Raw genomic sequence first — 16420 nt, 5'->3', positions numbered from 1 at the left:
AACAATTTTTCTCTATTTTATTATAATCAAACACTCCTCTCAATATAAAATAATATAAATAAAATATAAATAAAATTATTTGCTTTCAATAGTTCCTGAAGAAATGGACGTATTCCATCCTCAAAACTTAGTAAATAATTAGATGTGAAAAATTATTATAATAATTTGTTCAAAAAAAGGTGGAAATTGTATTTAGAAAAATAAAACCAAATATAATATTTAAACAATATATGTTACTGAAGGTAATTTATTATTATTTATTTTACTTATTAAAAATCAAATAAATATTCAAATTCAACGTTTTAACACTATTCTCATTTTATTACAAACAGAAATATTTGTTTGCATCAGGCAACATTTTTCTGAATCAAGTGCGTTGTTCTCATTGGTCGATTTTCCTTTAGCAATTGTTTTGTTTAACGCATTGATCAAAAGCAAAATTTGTTATTTTATACAATTGAGTTATAAATTTATTTAAACGGAATTCTCATAATTGTTTAAATATGTCAGCATCCAGCCACAGATATATGTCATGCGGTGGTTTATTAGATGTGGATGGAAGCAGGATGAGCGGTGAATCTGTGAGGACACAAAACGGTTAGCATTTTATTCATTGACTTCTAGACGCCATTTTGGCATATTAATATTTTATCAATTATTTCATCAAATTCAAACAAATTGAAATAATTTATATAACCTCCTGCAGAATACTTTAAAGTGGGCTATAAAATTAATGTTTAAGCTCACCTAAATTGATAAAATAGGTTACCTCAAAATAGTTTGAGTACTGGTTGGCTGTCATTAGAATCAAAGTCCTTCTTGAAAAATATTGCTAACAAATACGAGAATAAAGTTAAAAATCATTTCCTTAAAAAGCTAAAAAACATTTTGTTAAATAATGAAAACGTTCTCAGTTTTTTAGATAAAAACATAATTGAGTTTGACATTAATTCACAAAATGAAAAACAAATGTAAATTTTAATATTATGATATTCTGACATCACTGTTTTGTTTAAAATTTGACTATAATGCCTTGAAACTATTTGTTACATTTTCTTGAGAGTATTTCATGTATGGATGTCAACGCTAATCACCGACCTACTCTGGTGGTCTGGACGTTATGTTGACATAGTTATTTATTAAAAAATATTTTATAATATAATATACTATCTTAAAAAGCTAAGAAATTGGATTACTCCTAGTTTCATATTTATTATTCGTTTTTTTTCAATATTTGTACCCTTTATTGTACGAATATAATGTTAGTCAATATAATACGTAAATGTAGGTTAGTATCTCTATTAGAAAATAACCGGCGTGATTCATATATTATGTTATATATTTAAACTAGTGGGGCGCATGGCATCGTGCCTTAAGGCAAATTGCTGGAACATCTCGTACCAATTTTTTTTTAAATTAACATTTTTGAAGAGATTTTACTTAGAAAAAAATAGATTTTTGAAAAACTTTAATTTTTTGACAAATTTTTACTTTTTTTGAAAAAAAAAGATTTGCTTTTTTTCAAAGCAATTATACTGCTTTAACTGCATAGAGACGAAATTTCGAAGCGCGTAAGCGGCGCGTCGCCGTCTAACGGATAAACATTGGTACGGAACCCATAGGAATGTAAACAAAATTTATACTTATTGTTAAAATCTCTATAAAATATTTGATAATTTGATGTGCATATGTCTAATGATCATTTTTGACCGCCAAATGGCATTTTTTTTTACTAGATCTCCGAAACCGCTAGACCTGCCTTCATAAAAATTTGATCAATTCTTCACATTGTCAATACAAGTAAAATGTTTATGAATTATTAAAATCGGACGCTCCGTTCTCTTAAAAACTGAGTTACCGTTTGTGGCACTTTTAGCACCGTATATTCAAAACGGCTAGACCTGCTTATTCCAAAAACTAATCAGCACGTCTCCTTATCAACAGCAATCGAATGTTTTTTGAAAAGTTGAAATCGGTTGAACCGCGATCCCCACGTGCACACACACACACACACATATATAATTTTTTTCTAAGGTAAGCCAAAATATTCAGAAACCTTTGAAACGTAAAGATATATAAAAATTTCTATTTCCGATTTTTTGCGATTACTATAACTTACCCTGCAGCAAGTTAAAAACTATGTGTGAGTGGAATTTTGCCATAAGGCAAGTTGCATGAACTGCAATAAAAGTGTAAAAGATCGACTTAGTCAATAAGAAATCATTATATTAATTTGTGAGTCATTTTTAAGTATAGCAAGTTAGTGTAGAGCATATAATATGACACACTGTTGTAGATTATTTAATTTTGTATGAATTGTTCAAATGTGTCAGTTATTTTTGATACATTTTAAAATAATAAACTTTATTGAAATGCGAACACGCATCTAAATACACACACAGAATATTTTCTAAAACCGCGGCTGATCTAAGCTTTAATTATTTTTATTATTAAGCCGCTTCTTGTAGGTTTATCATTTTAGTAGGGTAGATTGGGTACGATTGTGCCACTTTTTTTTAACCAACGATAATTTTGTTAATTTACTAGTAGCCTGCGACAAAACTAAAGTTTACTTAAAAATTGTAACTATATATTTCGAAGAAACAACCGATGAAGAACTAACCAACTGGAAAAATTGATAAAATATAGTAAGAAAAAAATGAATATTAAATAAAAAAAATAAAAATATAAATAAATTATAATGGATTAATTGTAATATTAATCGTAAGGAAAGTAACAAAAAAAATAATTTTACTTAAATTATATATAACTAAGTAGTAATTAAAATTCGAAATATCTTTATTTGATAGCAAGTATAAATATCGTGAACGATTCGATTTGTTCTTTTTTCAATTATTGTTGATTCATCAGTATTGATTATAATGATTTATTTCAGTGACTGCATCTGTAGCAATTGCCAACATAGTACGTTCATCTTTAGGCCCTTCTGGCCTGGACAAGATGATGGTGGATGAAGTTGGAGATGTGATTGTAACAAACGATGGCGCAACTGTTCTATCAAATTTAGATATTGAACATCCAGCTGCAAGAGTGTTAGTGGATCTGGCACGTCTTCAGGATCAGGAATGCGGAGACGGAACCACGGGTGTGGTACTAATGGCTGCAGAACTTCTGAAGGTTTATTCCTATTTAATTAATTTAAATATACATTTTTCGCAGTATTACAGTGATTGGGAAATTTATTTAACAAATCATTATATAAAAGGAGTATTGTAATATATTTTACTTTAATTTCATAGTAACATATTATGTATAAAGTATTGATAGTATGATAGTAAAACCAACTAAATGCATTAAGCATTGTGACTCCCGTAAGAATGAATCATGGCGAGATGGCGGTGAGTCAACCGTGGTGCAATATTTGAACCTTAGGCATTTATTACTAATATTGCTTTCATAACCAATATAGAGCTCCTTTTTATGTAGACCGGACAACATTTGTTTTATTACTAATGAAAAAGTGAGAAAATCCATGAAAGAAATAAATTCAGTTTTAAATGGTTTATTGCAAATAAAATTATGGTTTCCATATAATTTACGCTTCTAACAATATACGAGTATTTACACGAATTTATACATAATTAACTTCTCGTAATTATTGTAATTGTCTAAGAATCTAAATTGAAAATATCTGCATAATTCTTAAAAAAATGATGTTTACGTTTTTCGTTGAAATGAATTTTTTGTCCACGTTTTCCGTGCTGAACCGATTTAAATGGTTCGAAAAGCATTCGATTCCCCTTGATAGGGAGACGTGCTCCAGCCATTTTGATGATACGGAGCAAAGAGTGCAGAAAGTAGAAATCGAGATTTTGAGAGAACGGAGCATCCGATTTGAATGATTCAAAAAACATTCTGCTTGTGTTGACGAAATAATAGCTTTTGGAAAAAAAAATTTTTTTTATGGATTATTAAACTTGGAAAATAAACGATTTCACATAAGTCAGGAAAGAAATCAATTTTAAACTAGTGGTGTGTATGGCATCGTGCCTTAAGGCAAATTGCTGGAACTTCCCGTACCGTAAAAATTGTTCGAGGAATATTAAATGTTTTCAAATAAATTATTATAAATAAATACTGTAACATTGTCTAATATTTATATGAATTATATAAACTGAATTGCAAAGTTGAAAATATTTGTTTAAAGTCTATTAGAACTCTAGTCAGAATTACAATTAAAATCTGAATTATTTTCGATATACAACAAAAAATATTTTTTGAAAAAAAGAATTAAAAAAAAAATTTTGAAAAAAAAATTGAAACATTTTTTCCCCAAAAGCAATTATTCTGTTAAAACAAGCACGTTAAAGTTCTTTGAATCATTCAGATTGGACGTTTAGTTCTTTCAAAAACTGCCATTTTTTGCACATTTAGTTCTGAATCGCCGAAACCGCTGGACCTGCCTTTGCCAAAAACTAATCACCACTTCTCCCCGTCATTACGAATTGAATGTTTTTTGGATCATTCAAATGATCGATGCTCCGATCTCTCAAAAACTCGATTTCTATTTTCTGCATTCTTTGCTCCATATCTCCGAAACGGCTCGACCTGACTTCGCGAAAAACTAATCAGCCCTATCAATAGTAATCGAATGTTTTTTTAACCATTCAAATCGGTTGATCCGTGCGCCCGAAAACGTGGACGAAAAAATGTATCCATACATTAATTTGCGCACACACATATACACACACAGACGCACACACATCCATTTTTTTGAGGTATGTCAAAATGTTCAGAAACCTTCAAAACGTGAATAAATGTAAAAAAATTCAATTTCAATTTTTGGACGATTACAATAACTTACCCCATGGGAAGTTAATAATTAATTTTCCCCAAAAACATCAATATGTTCGTTGGATTTTTTTATATAGAAGACTAAAGACAATCAGTATCCATGAATGTGTGTGTTACATTTTTGGAGGCCTGTCAGAAATCGAGTCTCTTAGAAAACTATGGGGCATTTGATTGGCTGATTCTTCTAATGCATTTCATATACCCTCATACAAACTAGCATTTTTGTTATAATTTTTAATTGAAAATAAAAGCGTGAACAAGTGTGTGTATATATGTAAGAAGGTTAAACTATAAGTTCCAATATTTACTAACATATATTTTAATCAAATTAGTTTTTTTTCTGTAGAAAGCAGACGATCTCGTCAGACAACGCATCCACCCGACCAGCGTTATATTGGGATACCGTATGGCTTGTAAGGAAGCATGTCGATATATTAATACTAACCTGGCAACTGCTAGACACGTGCGTCCTGATGCAAGTGCAGGCGACGCGAGCGATGCATCAGGCTTGCGAGATACGCTTTTAGCTGCTGCACGCACTTCCATTGGGTCTAAGATAATTGGAGGAGCCGACGCAGAACATTTTGCTGGATTAGTGGTAGATGCTGCTTTGGCAATCAAAGGTGATTGAAAAAGAAAAAAAAATATCCGAGATTCTACATATTTTATACATGTATATCTTATATATAAAAATGGAGCTCTCGATCAAATGATCCGCTAAAACTCGAAAACGGCTGAACCGATTTGGCCAGTCTTAGTCTTGAAAAATTCGTGCCAATCCAGAGAAGGTCGGAAGGGTAAGATATTATTTCAAAATCGCGTAGAAACTTTACATTTTTAGTTTGAAAATTTTTGTAGAGGCGTAATTTAAATAAAACAATGGACAGTGGCTCATACGTGAAATGTCAAACGCTTTTGACAGATAAAGTTCAATTACGTTCAATGGGATGTTTTACATGCATATTATTTAATTATGATCAAATTGTAGTAAGTAGTCTTGTTCGTAGTTATATTTATACGCAAAAACGTTATTAAACTGACCGCAAGTGTTACTAGAAACTCAAAATATCAACTTTTTTGAAATGTTAATATGAAAATGCACTTTTTGGCACATTCTTCTCAAACACGGTGCTCTGAAAGATCTCATTTGTATAATTATATACTCATTTGTATTTATAAAACATTTTCTAGGTTATATTATTTTTTATTTATGTTATTTAAATTCAGAACCTAAATTTGGTATCGATCAAAGTGGCATTTTATCGAATAATATTTTCCCAGTTATAATTTCCCAGAATTTATCGAAGAATATCGAAGAAGAATAGTAATTTATAAATTTTCTATCTCTCCTCGCAGAAATTTGAAAATTTTGTATGAGCTCAGTAGTATTATTGCAATTATACACAAAATCCAGAATCCAAAAACAATCTGAAAAACTTGAAACGTTATCAATAAGTCGAAAGACCAAAAAAGACTTGGATTGGATTATTTCATGTTTTCTATAGAAAGTGTATAAAACTTCCAGTTTGATTGTGTTGACAAAATATATACAAACTAATGGGGTTCATTGTTTTTATAATACCTCATTGTATATAGCATTCAAACAACACATCCTTATACACTAAAAGTATTAATATTTTTGATTCTCTAGAAATTGTTTAAAATATAACTTATTTAGCAAAACAACGTTTGCCGGGTCAGCTAGTTTGTCATGATACATATAAATAATTTTAAATATGTAGGTAATAAGCACCATATGCTTAAACATGAATAGCGATTTCATGTATCACTCTTCTATGCGTTAATCACTTTTTAATGCGTCCATTAATCACGAGAGAGGATTGACAAAAAATCACGTAATATTACATGGGGGTGGGAGGGTTATAATAAGATATCACGTGTATTTATTTTTCATTTGATTTTTTTTATAATAATCCAAACATTTTCAAATGAAAATCAAAAACTTTACCATTTTTGCTCGTAACTAAAAATACACGTGATGTTTGTTGGGGGAGGGGGTAATTTTGAATATCACCATGTATCACCAAGTGGGAGAAGGTCCAAAAATCTTTAAAAATCGATCACGTGATTAATATACCTCTAATTAAATAATGCTTACAATAGTAGGGACGCTAGGAGCTTATCGTAAAAGTAGTAATTAAATTACATCCAATGTTAGTTGAAACGAAACCTTGAACCTAGTTGTAGTCTTGTAGTATGCGCAAATCGTATTGTCTAGTTCTAGTATGTAGGCTTATACAGATTCTAAAAATGAAGATTCGCTGAAATGTATATTTTTGTAAGATGTGAGCGTATGTAAATTGTGTTACAGAAGACTCTATATATATCTTATCTATATATCTTATTTGTATTAATTGAATTTTACGTTGATTTATGATAAGAATTTTTGTTTTTTGTTTGAGATTATATTAATTACAGTTTATGTTGATTTATGAGAACAATTACTTAGAAACATGCTAATTTTCTTAAAAAATAAGCAAATATTAACTTATCAGAAGTATTTTTGTAGTTCTTTTTCCAGTACTGCTTGCGCCAGTAGATGTTACAACTAGCCTCAAGCACGGAATGAACGCCGCATTTTCTATAAAATGATTATTTGTAAAATAATTGACAATAGTTATGCAATTATTTTTACTTGATTTGGTAGAAAAATAGTTGCAGCATCTACCTTTATTTCGTAGAAGTATAATTAGTGGATCTCTATATATACCAGTTAAAAAAAAACACTGTAACAACAAGCCTCTCTTTGCCTTCCTACTACCTACTACTAACAAAAAAACCCATAATTAAATAAATAATACTTTTATAATTGACTAAATTGAATAGTCAATGAACAATTACATTTTTGAAACTGCGAAAATTTCCATTTATTTGCTGTGCGAACAGGCGTATTTTACATATAAACAAGACAAACGCTCCTTTATGGGGCAGAATTACCCGGATAATCTATTTGATAACAATATTATCATATCATAAGTCGTTTACATTTGATCACTAAAAAAAATTTCAACAAATTGTATCATGTTTGCCTATCCTAAAATACTGTGATCCATATCCTCTTAATATATAATTTAAATCATTATTTGTTTCAAGGCAAAAATAATCTATGCCCTATCCGGTCAGTAAATGTACTGAAGGCCCATGGAGCAGGAGCTCGTGACAGTTGCTTGATTCATGGCTACGCCATCCCTAATACAATTGCTGCTGCAAGTATGCCTCATCGTGTAGCACCAGCTCGAATTGCATGCGTAGACTTCACATTACAAAAAAGCAAAGCGCGCGTTGGAGTCGAAGTAATTTAAACTATCTATCAATAATACAAAAGAATTATATAATAAAATTATCGAGAAATTTTGATTCATTCTAAGGATTCAAAAATAATTTTTATTTAAAATTATACTTCATTCCTAAACAAACCATTTAAAGAATATAATTTCTAGAACACGGTGGTCTCAGTGATTTTGAATATAAACTTGTATCATCACGCAGTGTTATACCTTAGTTAATAACGTTTTACTAGTTCTATATAATGGTTCATTCAACATCATCAACATTTTTATATAAAGAAAATATTATTGTCATTTAAAATTACAACTTTATTCGATTTCTTTAGGTGAGAATTACTCAAATGGATGAATTAACCCGCGTCAGAATGCGCGAGTTTGATATGTCGAAAGAGAAGGTGCAGAAAATCATAGCTGCCGGTATCAATGTGCTATTGACCACTGGTGGTGTAGATGACTTATGCCTGAAATATTTTAGCGATGCTGGAATTATAGTAGTAAATACATATTTTTATTATACATTTATAGAATTCTATAGAATAGAAATACGCTTATAATCGCTATATGCCAATATAAATAATTAAATATCTTATCTAAAAGTTACATGAGGCATTATTTTCAGTCGTTTATAACATAGTTTTACAAATTCATTATCTAGGTACGCAGAGTAAAGGTTTCCGACTTGAAACGGATAGCTCGTGCTACCGGCGCATCTTTTCTGACATCCTTATCCGACATGGATGGCGAAGAAGTGTTCACTGAAAACATGTATGGTGTTGCTGATGAAGTTTACCAGGAATGCATTGCTGACGATGAAATGATTGTGATCCGAGGGTAAATCCATAAAAGACTACATTACACTTCCAATTACATTGTTTTTTAATTGTGTTTACATAACGTACATAATTGTTTATCTCATGGGTAATTTGTTAATGAACAAATAACTCTTAAATTAGTTGCATCAAATATAAATTTATATTAACGAATGCTATGAAATGTTTATTGACAGTATCGCGTTCATTAAAAAAGTGTATCATCGCTTGTATAATAATAAATATTTGTCTATCCGAAAGCAAGTCCATGGAGTGAGAGATTTACTTTTCCTCAATTGAATTATTTCTGTTATTACTTCATTCTCACTTTTTCCACTCTTATGCGTTTTTGTTTTCAAACTTCTGGCTTCTGGAAGCATGGAAGCTTCTTGGTTCTGTGATCATCTTTTTAGCCCTACTTTATTTAGTCCTGTTATTTATTCCTTACGACGTAATGTATTCACTCATTGCATATAGAAACCAGTCCAGTTTCCTCTTCTTTCCATAGTTGTGCTCAGTAAAGTTTTTTCTTTTCCCAACCTTTTCAGTTCTTCTTCAATTGTTGTTTTATCTGTCCATTTTATCCTCTCCATTCTGCTTCAGCACTATATTTCAAAACTATCCAGATAGTTTTTGTCGGCAGTTCTTAGAGTCTATGTCTCTGACTCATACAAAGCTATGCTCCAGACATAACACTTTATTAGACTCTTTCGTAAGTCTCTAGGCTCAACTTGCTTGTCAGGGTTCCTTTTTCATAAATGTCACTTTGGCGCTTGCAATTCTTGCTCTGATCTCCACCTGATTCATCCGCAATTAGCCAGAATTCTTCCCCAGTATTTGAAGTAATCCACGTTTTTCTGATTTCCTGCCGATATCTTTTGGAATTTATTTCGTTCCGGCGCTCTCATCATTTTAGACTGATCGATGTATTAGTAGTATACTGTCGCTTATATAAAATAACTAGCAAACCCGTCGAACTCCGTTTCGCCACCAGATGGTTGCGTGAGAAAGATAAAAATTTTTTTGTTTTATATTTGTAAAGGAAATGAGTAGCTGTTAAACTATGTATCTACCGGCACCATCTACTTAAAATATAGGTTTGTAGTAAATGCTAACAATAAGTATCAGTGATGACGCTATATGTGAAAAAAAAAATCCGCTTTTTTGTTGAATTTTTCTTCAATTTTTTTTGCTTCAAACCTCACGGAGCCCAAGACCTTTCCAACGAATGCAAAATCGTCGAAATCGGTTCGTGCGTTCTGGAGTTATATCGTCAGGAAGGAAAACCCGACTTATTTTCATATAATAGATATGTCGGCGACAAATAACAAATTTATAACTATCGATCTCATTTTTCAGTCCTAGTGCATGTCAGATTGAATTTTACGGTTTATTAAAATTGCATGAAAAGCTTACAAAAGTGTACAGATAATTAAATAATTGCTTACAAAAAACCATACATAATCGAGACTCTAATGTGCGTTTGTGGAATCAAAAAAATGTCTTACATTTCAATCAAGATATAGAAGCGAATATGGAATCGGACAGTAAACCATCAGAAATTCCAAAACTACGTAAGACCGTTATTGGATCCAGCAAATACAGCAAGATACCTCGCGAAGAAGGTCGGACCAATATGTTTACATCGGAAAAGGTCTCGCTGCGTTCAACTTCATCAGTTTCTGACTCAAGACAGGAAGTAATATCATCTAGTAATAGTGCATCTACAAGCCTCACTCAACCACATTCTGATGTCAAGAAACCTCCTAATTCATGGCAAGTAGTCAATTTCAAAAAAAGAAAAACTTCATTTGATCCATTAGGAATAGATGTCAAAATTCAAAACCGATTTTCGGCCCTTTCAACAATAGAAACAGCTAATGATGACAACTCAGTTAAACCGGCTCCAGTCAGTAAGCCCCCTCCAATATTTATTTACGGAGTTGACGATATTAATGATATGTCTAATCAATTAAATGAAATAATTCCGCACGATCAATATTTCCTGAGAAGTTTAGCTAACAATACATTTAAAATTCTATGTAATTCTGTCGACCATTTTCGAACTTTATCCAGACATCTAAAAGAAACAAATGCCGTATATCATACATATCAATTAAAAGAAGAGAAGGCTTATAGGGTTGTTCTTAGAAATGTACACTTTTCAACAAGCACAGATGCAATTAAATTAGAACTATTAAAACAGGGTCATGTCGTACGTAATATCCTAAATATTAGACATAGAATAACAAAAGAACCTCTTAATATGTTTTTTGTTGATCTGGAACCAAATAGAAATAACAAAAATATTTATAACATTTACAAATTATTCAACTGCATAATACGCGTCGAACCACCGAGAAAGTCTAACAACATTATACAATGCACTCGCTGTCAACTCTTTAATCACACCAAAAAATACTGCAATAGACCATTTGCTTGCCTAAAATGCGGTGACAATCATAATACTATAGCTTGTACCAAAGATCCGAATGCTCCGGCATGTTGTTATTTTTGCGACGGTGCTCATCCAGCTAATTATCGCGGTTGCTCATACTTCCAAAAAATTAAAGAACAAAGAAACAAAACTCCAGTAAATCAATCAGTCATAAATCCAAATCCAAATAACCAAAATTTTAAAAATCCTAATAATCCTAATTCTAATAATAAAGTAAACAACATTTCTCCGGCCTTAAATCCAACAATTCAAAATTCATCCTATGCAGACATTGCAAAAAACAATTACTCTGCTTCTAATCATTCACCTTCAAATCCCGATTCTGATTCTCTAGCAACACTTATTTTAGAATTTAAAAATATCTTCAATCAGCTTTTGCAACAGAACACCATAATAATAAATATGTTATCCACGTTAGTCAACAACAAAAGCAATGGCAAAAATAATTAAAATTGCTGAATGGAATGCCAACGGTTTAATACCTCACAAAAATGAAGTAGAATGTTTTTTAAAGTTAAACTTAATAGATATCTTATTAATCTCAGAAACTCACTTCACTGAAAAAAACTACTTCAAAATTTATAACTACACTACTTATAATTCAAATCACCCAAGTGGCTGGGCTCGCGGCGGTTCGGCTATATTAATCAAAAATAATATAAAGCATTTCGTTCTACCCAATATTTCTGATGATTTTCTACAAGCAACTCAAATTTCTGTTGAAACAAATTTATATAATTTTTGTGTTTCTGCTGTTTATTGTCCACCAAGATTCAAAATTTCTTGTGCTCAGTTTTCTTCATTTTTCTCTCAATTAGGTAATAAATTTATCATTGGTGGTGACTTTAATTGTAAACATATTGCCTGGGGTTCTAGACTGATTACAGCCAAAGGAAAGATTCTTCATGCAGCCATAGGGCAAAATAACCTCTCCTTTATTTCAACTTGCAGTCCAACTTATTGGCCTTCTGACCCTACTAAAGTTCCAGACCTTTTAGATTTTTTTATTGTGAAAGGTATTGATCTTTCAAATCTCAATATTGAATCTAGTTACGATCTCTCTTCAGATCATTCTCCAATACTTGTGACGTTTAGCACATTTCCTACTCCAGTTATCAACAATCATATTCTACACAACAATCTTTCTAACTGGATTCAATTCAAATCCATACTTGATTCAAAATTATTTCCAAAATCTAGGCCTACAAGCGTTATTGATATAGAAAATAATATAGATTATTTTTCTGAGATTGTACGTGAAACAACCAAGCAGATCACCCCGAACATTAATCCAAGAAATGATAATCTAATAATTCCGCAAGAGATTAAGAAGCTAATTGCACAGAAACGAAGAGCAAGACGAACCTGGCAACATTCTCATCTACCAACGGATAAGACATCGCTTAATCATCTCAATAACACGCTGAGGAAAAAAATGAAAGAATGGAAGAATTGTACATTCAGGTCGTATATATTGCAGTTAAATAGGTACGATAATTCCATATGGAAACCAATCAGAAACAAAAGTAAACCCCTGCAACAAAACCCTCCTCTGAAAATAACCAACCTAAACGGATCCATTTGGGCAAAAAGCAACGAAGAAAAAGCGGAGGCATTTGCTGATCATCTAAGTAGCATTTTTAGCGCTCGAAATATTTCCCAGAATAATTTAATTAACAATTTCGTAAATCAACCCATACATTCTACACCGTTAGGACATTTTTCACCAAATGATGTCTTATGTGAAATAAAAAGGATAAAAAATAGATCTTCGCCAGGTATGGATAAAATTACTCCAAAGATGTTAAAAGAATTGCCTACAAAAGGTATCTTATATATAACAAATATTTTCAACGCCATACTTCAATACAATTATTGGCCCACAGCGTGGAAGACTGCAGAAATTATTATGATCGCTAAACCAAACAAAAACCATCACACTGCTAGTTCATACCGTCCTATCAGTCTTTTATCGATATTATCGAAAATTTTAGAGAGACTTTTGTTGCAGAGATTGTCAGAAGATCATCCGAATGATAGTTGGATTCCTCACCATCAGTTTGGCTTCAGAAAAAATCACTCTACAATTCAACAATGCAACAGAACGGTGTCTCGTATTCTTGAAGCCATGAATAGAAAGGAACACAGCGTAGCCGTATTCTTAGATGTCAGTCAGGCTTTCGATAAGGTTTGGCACTCAGGACTCCTATATAAAATCAAAACAACTTTTCCAAACTACTTCAATATCTTAAGCTCATATTTGCTTAATAGAAAATTTAGAATCAAAATTAAAGATGTGACTTCGAGCATCAGAAATATAGAATGCGGGGTACCACAGGGCAGTGTGCTAAGCCCTGTACTTTATCTTCTTTTCACAAACGATATGCCCACAGATGATCTTCTAACCATATGCACTTACGCCGATGACATAGCAATTATTTCATGCAATTCCGATATTAGAACAGCAACTTGTCAGTTACAAAATTATTTATCTAGTCTCGAAAAATGGTTTTTAGATTGGAATATCAAAATCAATATCGAAAAATCTCAGCACATAATTGTTTCTCTAAAACATCACAACAGTCCACCTATCATCATGAACAATTCAATAATTCCACTATGCAATTCTGTTAAATATTTAGGCATGCACATTGATTCGAAATTGACATGGAGAACGCACATTGAATATAAAAAGAAACAAATCCAACTGAAAATAAAAGATTTTTACTGGCTTTTTGGGAGGAAATCTGAAATCTCTCTCGATAACAAGGTACTTTTGTATAAAACTATCATAGTGCCCATTTGGACTTATGGAATCGAACTATGGGGTTGCTCTTGCAAATCTAACATAAACATCATTCAAAGGTGCCAGAATAAAATTTTGCGTATCCTTACTAATGCGCCTTGGTATATTTCGAATTTTTGCCTACATAAGGATTTGAAAATCTCAACAGTCAACGAAATGATCAAGATTAGAAGTTCATCTTTTAACAACAAATTAATCCAGCATACAAATCCTACAATTCAAGCGATTCAGAGACCGATAAGAAGATTGAGCAAGAAATGGCCTTCCGATCTACCAAACACCTAGCCCAATGTCTGCACGCGTCCTGACGTAGTACGCGGCATACATCATCACGTCATCGTTCATTTATGTTATTATTTTTGTATTACTGTTTTAATTTAATTTTTATTTCAACTTTTTTCATTTTATATTCAATGTATTGCATTTTTTGTTTTTTTGTATTTTTTTGCTCATATCAATTTTGTAAATAAGACATTAAAGTCTTGATTAACAAAAATAAATTGTAACAACAAAAAAAAAAAAAAAAATTTTTCAGTCCTAGATCTAGGGGTGCAGCTTCCATTGTCGTTCGTGGTCCAAATGATACATATTGTGAGGAAATGGAACGTTCTATTCATGATGCTCTTTGCGCTATCAAGCGCACAATCGAAGGTGGAGCTGTTGTTGCTGGTGGCGGTGCTGTAGAATCTGCTCTTAGTGTGTGGCTTGAGGATTACGCCAATTCGATTGTAAGTTTAGTTTGTAAATATATTATCCAAATATGTGGCTTAAAATAAAACTTTTGTTAAGAGGTTTGTCTTGCATATGCCTTATTAAGAACATTAATGAAAATGTGATCTGGTAATTAATCAAATAATTTAACAGGCAACCCGCGAGCAATTAGCAATCACAGAGTTTGCCGCAGCACTTTTGACTATTCCCACGTCTCTAGCTGTGAATGGAGCATATGATGCAACAGATCTCACTGCAAAACTGCGTGCTCAGCATCATTTGAGTCAGACACAGGTGTAGTAACAAACTATTAGAAAAGCTAAACCAGCAGAATATATTTCTGTTTATTTTATACAAATTCTTTAATAACATTAATATAAGAACTTTCTTCAATTAAACCTTAAGCCTTAAACTAACGTTAAGTAAAAATTTTAATATATTTATCGTTTATATCAGTGTTGTCTGATTTTTTTATATTTCGAACTTTTAGTATTACCAAGTCTCATAATTCATCTTTTTTCAATTTTTTTTTTTATATATACCTCATTGTTTTTTTAATTTGAAAATTTGCTTTATTTGACTTAAATACATACATTGATTTTTACACAAAGATACAAATTGTATACACCTATTCTGAGAATATCATTATACTATCAACAATATTATATTATGATAGTATAATGATATTCCCAGAATAGGTGTATACAATTTGTATCTTTATGTAAAAATCAATGTATGTATTTAAGTCAAATAAAGCAAATTTTCAAATTAAAAAAAAAAAAAATATTTTTTTTCTTTACCTAGCCGGATATGGCCCATTTACGTTGGACTGGTTTAGATCTGGACACTGGGAAAATTCGTGATAACATGAAAGCTGGTGTTATAGAACCTGCAACTTCTAAGATCAAAGCTATACGATTTGCCACTGAAGCCGCCATTACTATTCTTCGAATTGATGATATGATCCGGGTAAATCCACCGCCCCCGGGTCCCGACCAGCGTGGAAAAAGTTACGAAGAAGCGCGGGCCTGTGGACAACTCGAAGAATACTAATTCATTAAATGTTAATTTTCTCTAATTAATTTTAAATATAATAAAGTTTTTGTTGTATATTGAAAGCATTTGTTATTAATTTTTGAAGTTGGTGTTGTGAATAAAATACTGTGATGCAGTTTTGGTATAACACTCTTTTATCTGAGTTCGGGGATTCACTCAAAAATGTTTAAAATCGTTGAAGAAACACTATATACTTAACGGAAAAAATTGATGTAATATAAGCGTAGAAGATTTTGAAGTAATCATTTGAATTTGAACAGATAGTCTTTCTAATGATGATCTGATGAAATTAACTGAGCGAAAAAATAAACTAGAACTTCTCGGCAAGTTTAAAATAATCGAGTTTATCTATAAAATTTCAATATATGATAGGTGTATAATTTATGAGTAATTATAATAACTACTCACTTTGAACAAATTTTTTAATCCCGTCATTTATTAAACATCGACAAAAGTC

The 16420-nt window shown here is 31.5% G+C and overlaps 1 protein-coding gene across 1 annotated transcript; it reads left to right on the top strand.

The window, feature by feature from the left end:
• Window positions 1-465: 465 nt before the first annotated feature.
• LOC113373967 (T-complex protein 1 subunit alpha-like) lies at window positions 466-15960 on the top strand. The gene is made up of 9 exons (XM_026614229.1): window positions 466-597; window positions 2897-3138; window positions 5162-5438; window positions 7930-8129; window positions 8450-8617; window positions 8779-8954; window positions 14732-14924; window positions 15061-15201; window positions 15712-15960. The coding sequence occupies exons 1-9, from the start codon at window positions 504-506 to the stop codon at window positions 15958-15960; spliced, it is 1740 nt and encodes a 579-aa protein (XP_026470014.1). The 5' UTR covers window positions 466-503.
• Window positions 15961-16420: the final 460 nt, after the last annotated feature.

The sequence above is a fragment of the Ctenocephalides felis genome, unplaced genomic scaffold (assembly GCF_003426905.1).
Source record: "Ctenocephalides felis isolate EL2017-DRISC unplaced genomic scaffold, ASM342690v1 CF-g0.4_SCAFFOLD_01604, whole genome shotgun sequence".
NCBI lineage: Eukaryota > Metazoa > Arthropoda > Insecta > Siphonaptera > Pulicidae > Ctenocephalides > Ctenocephalides felis.
Note: the sequence above shows the minus strand (reverse complement) of the source record. Positions and strands in the feature narration are given on the sequence as shown.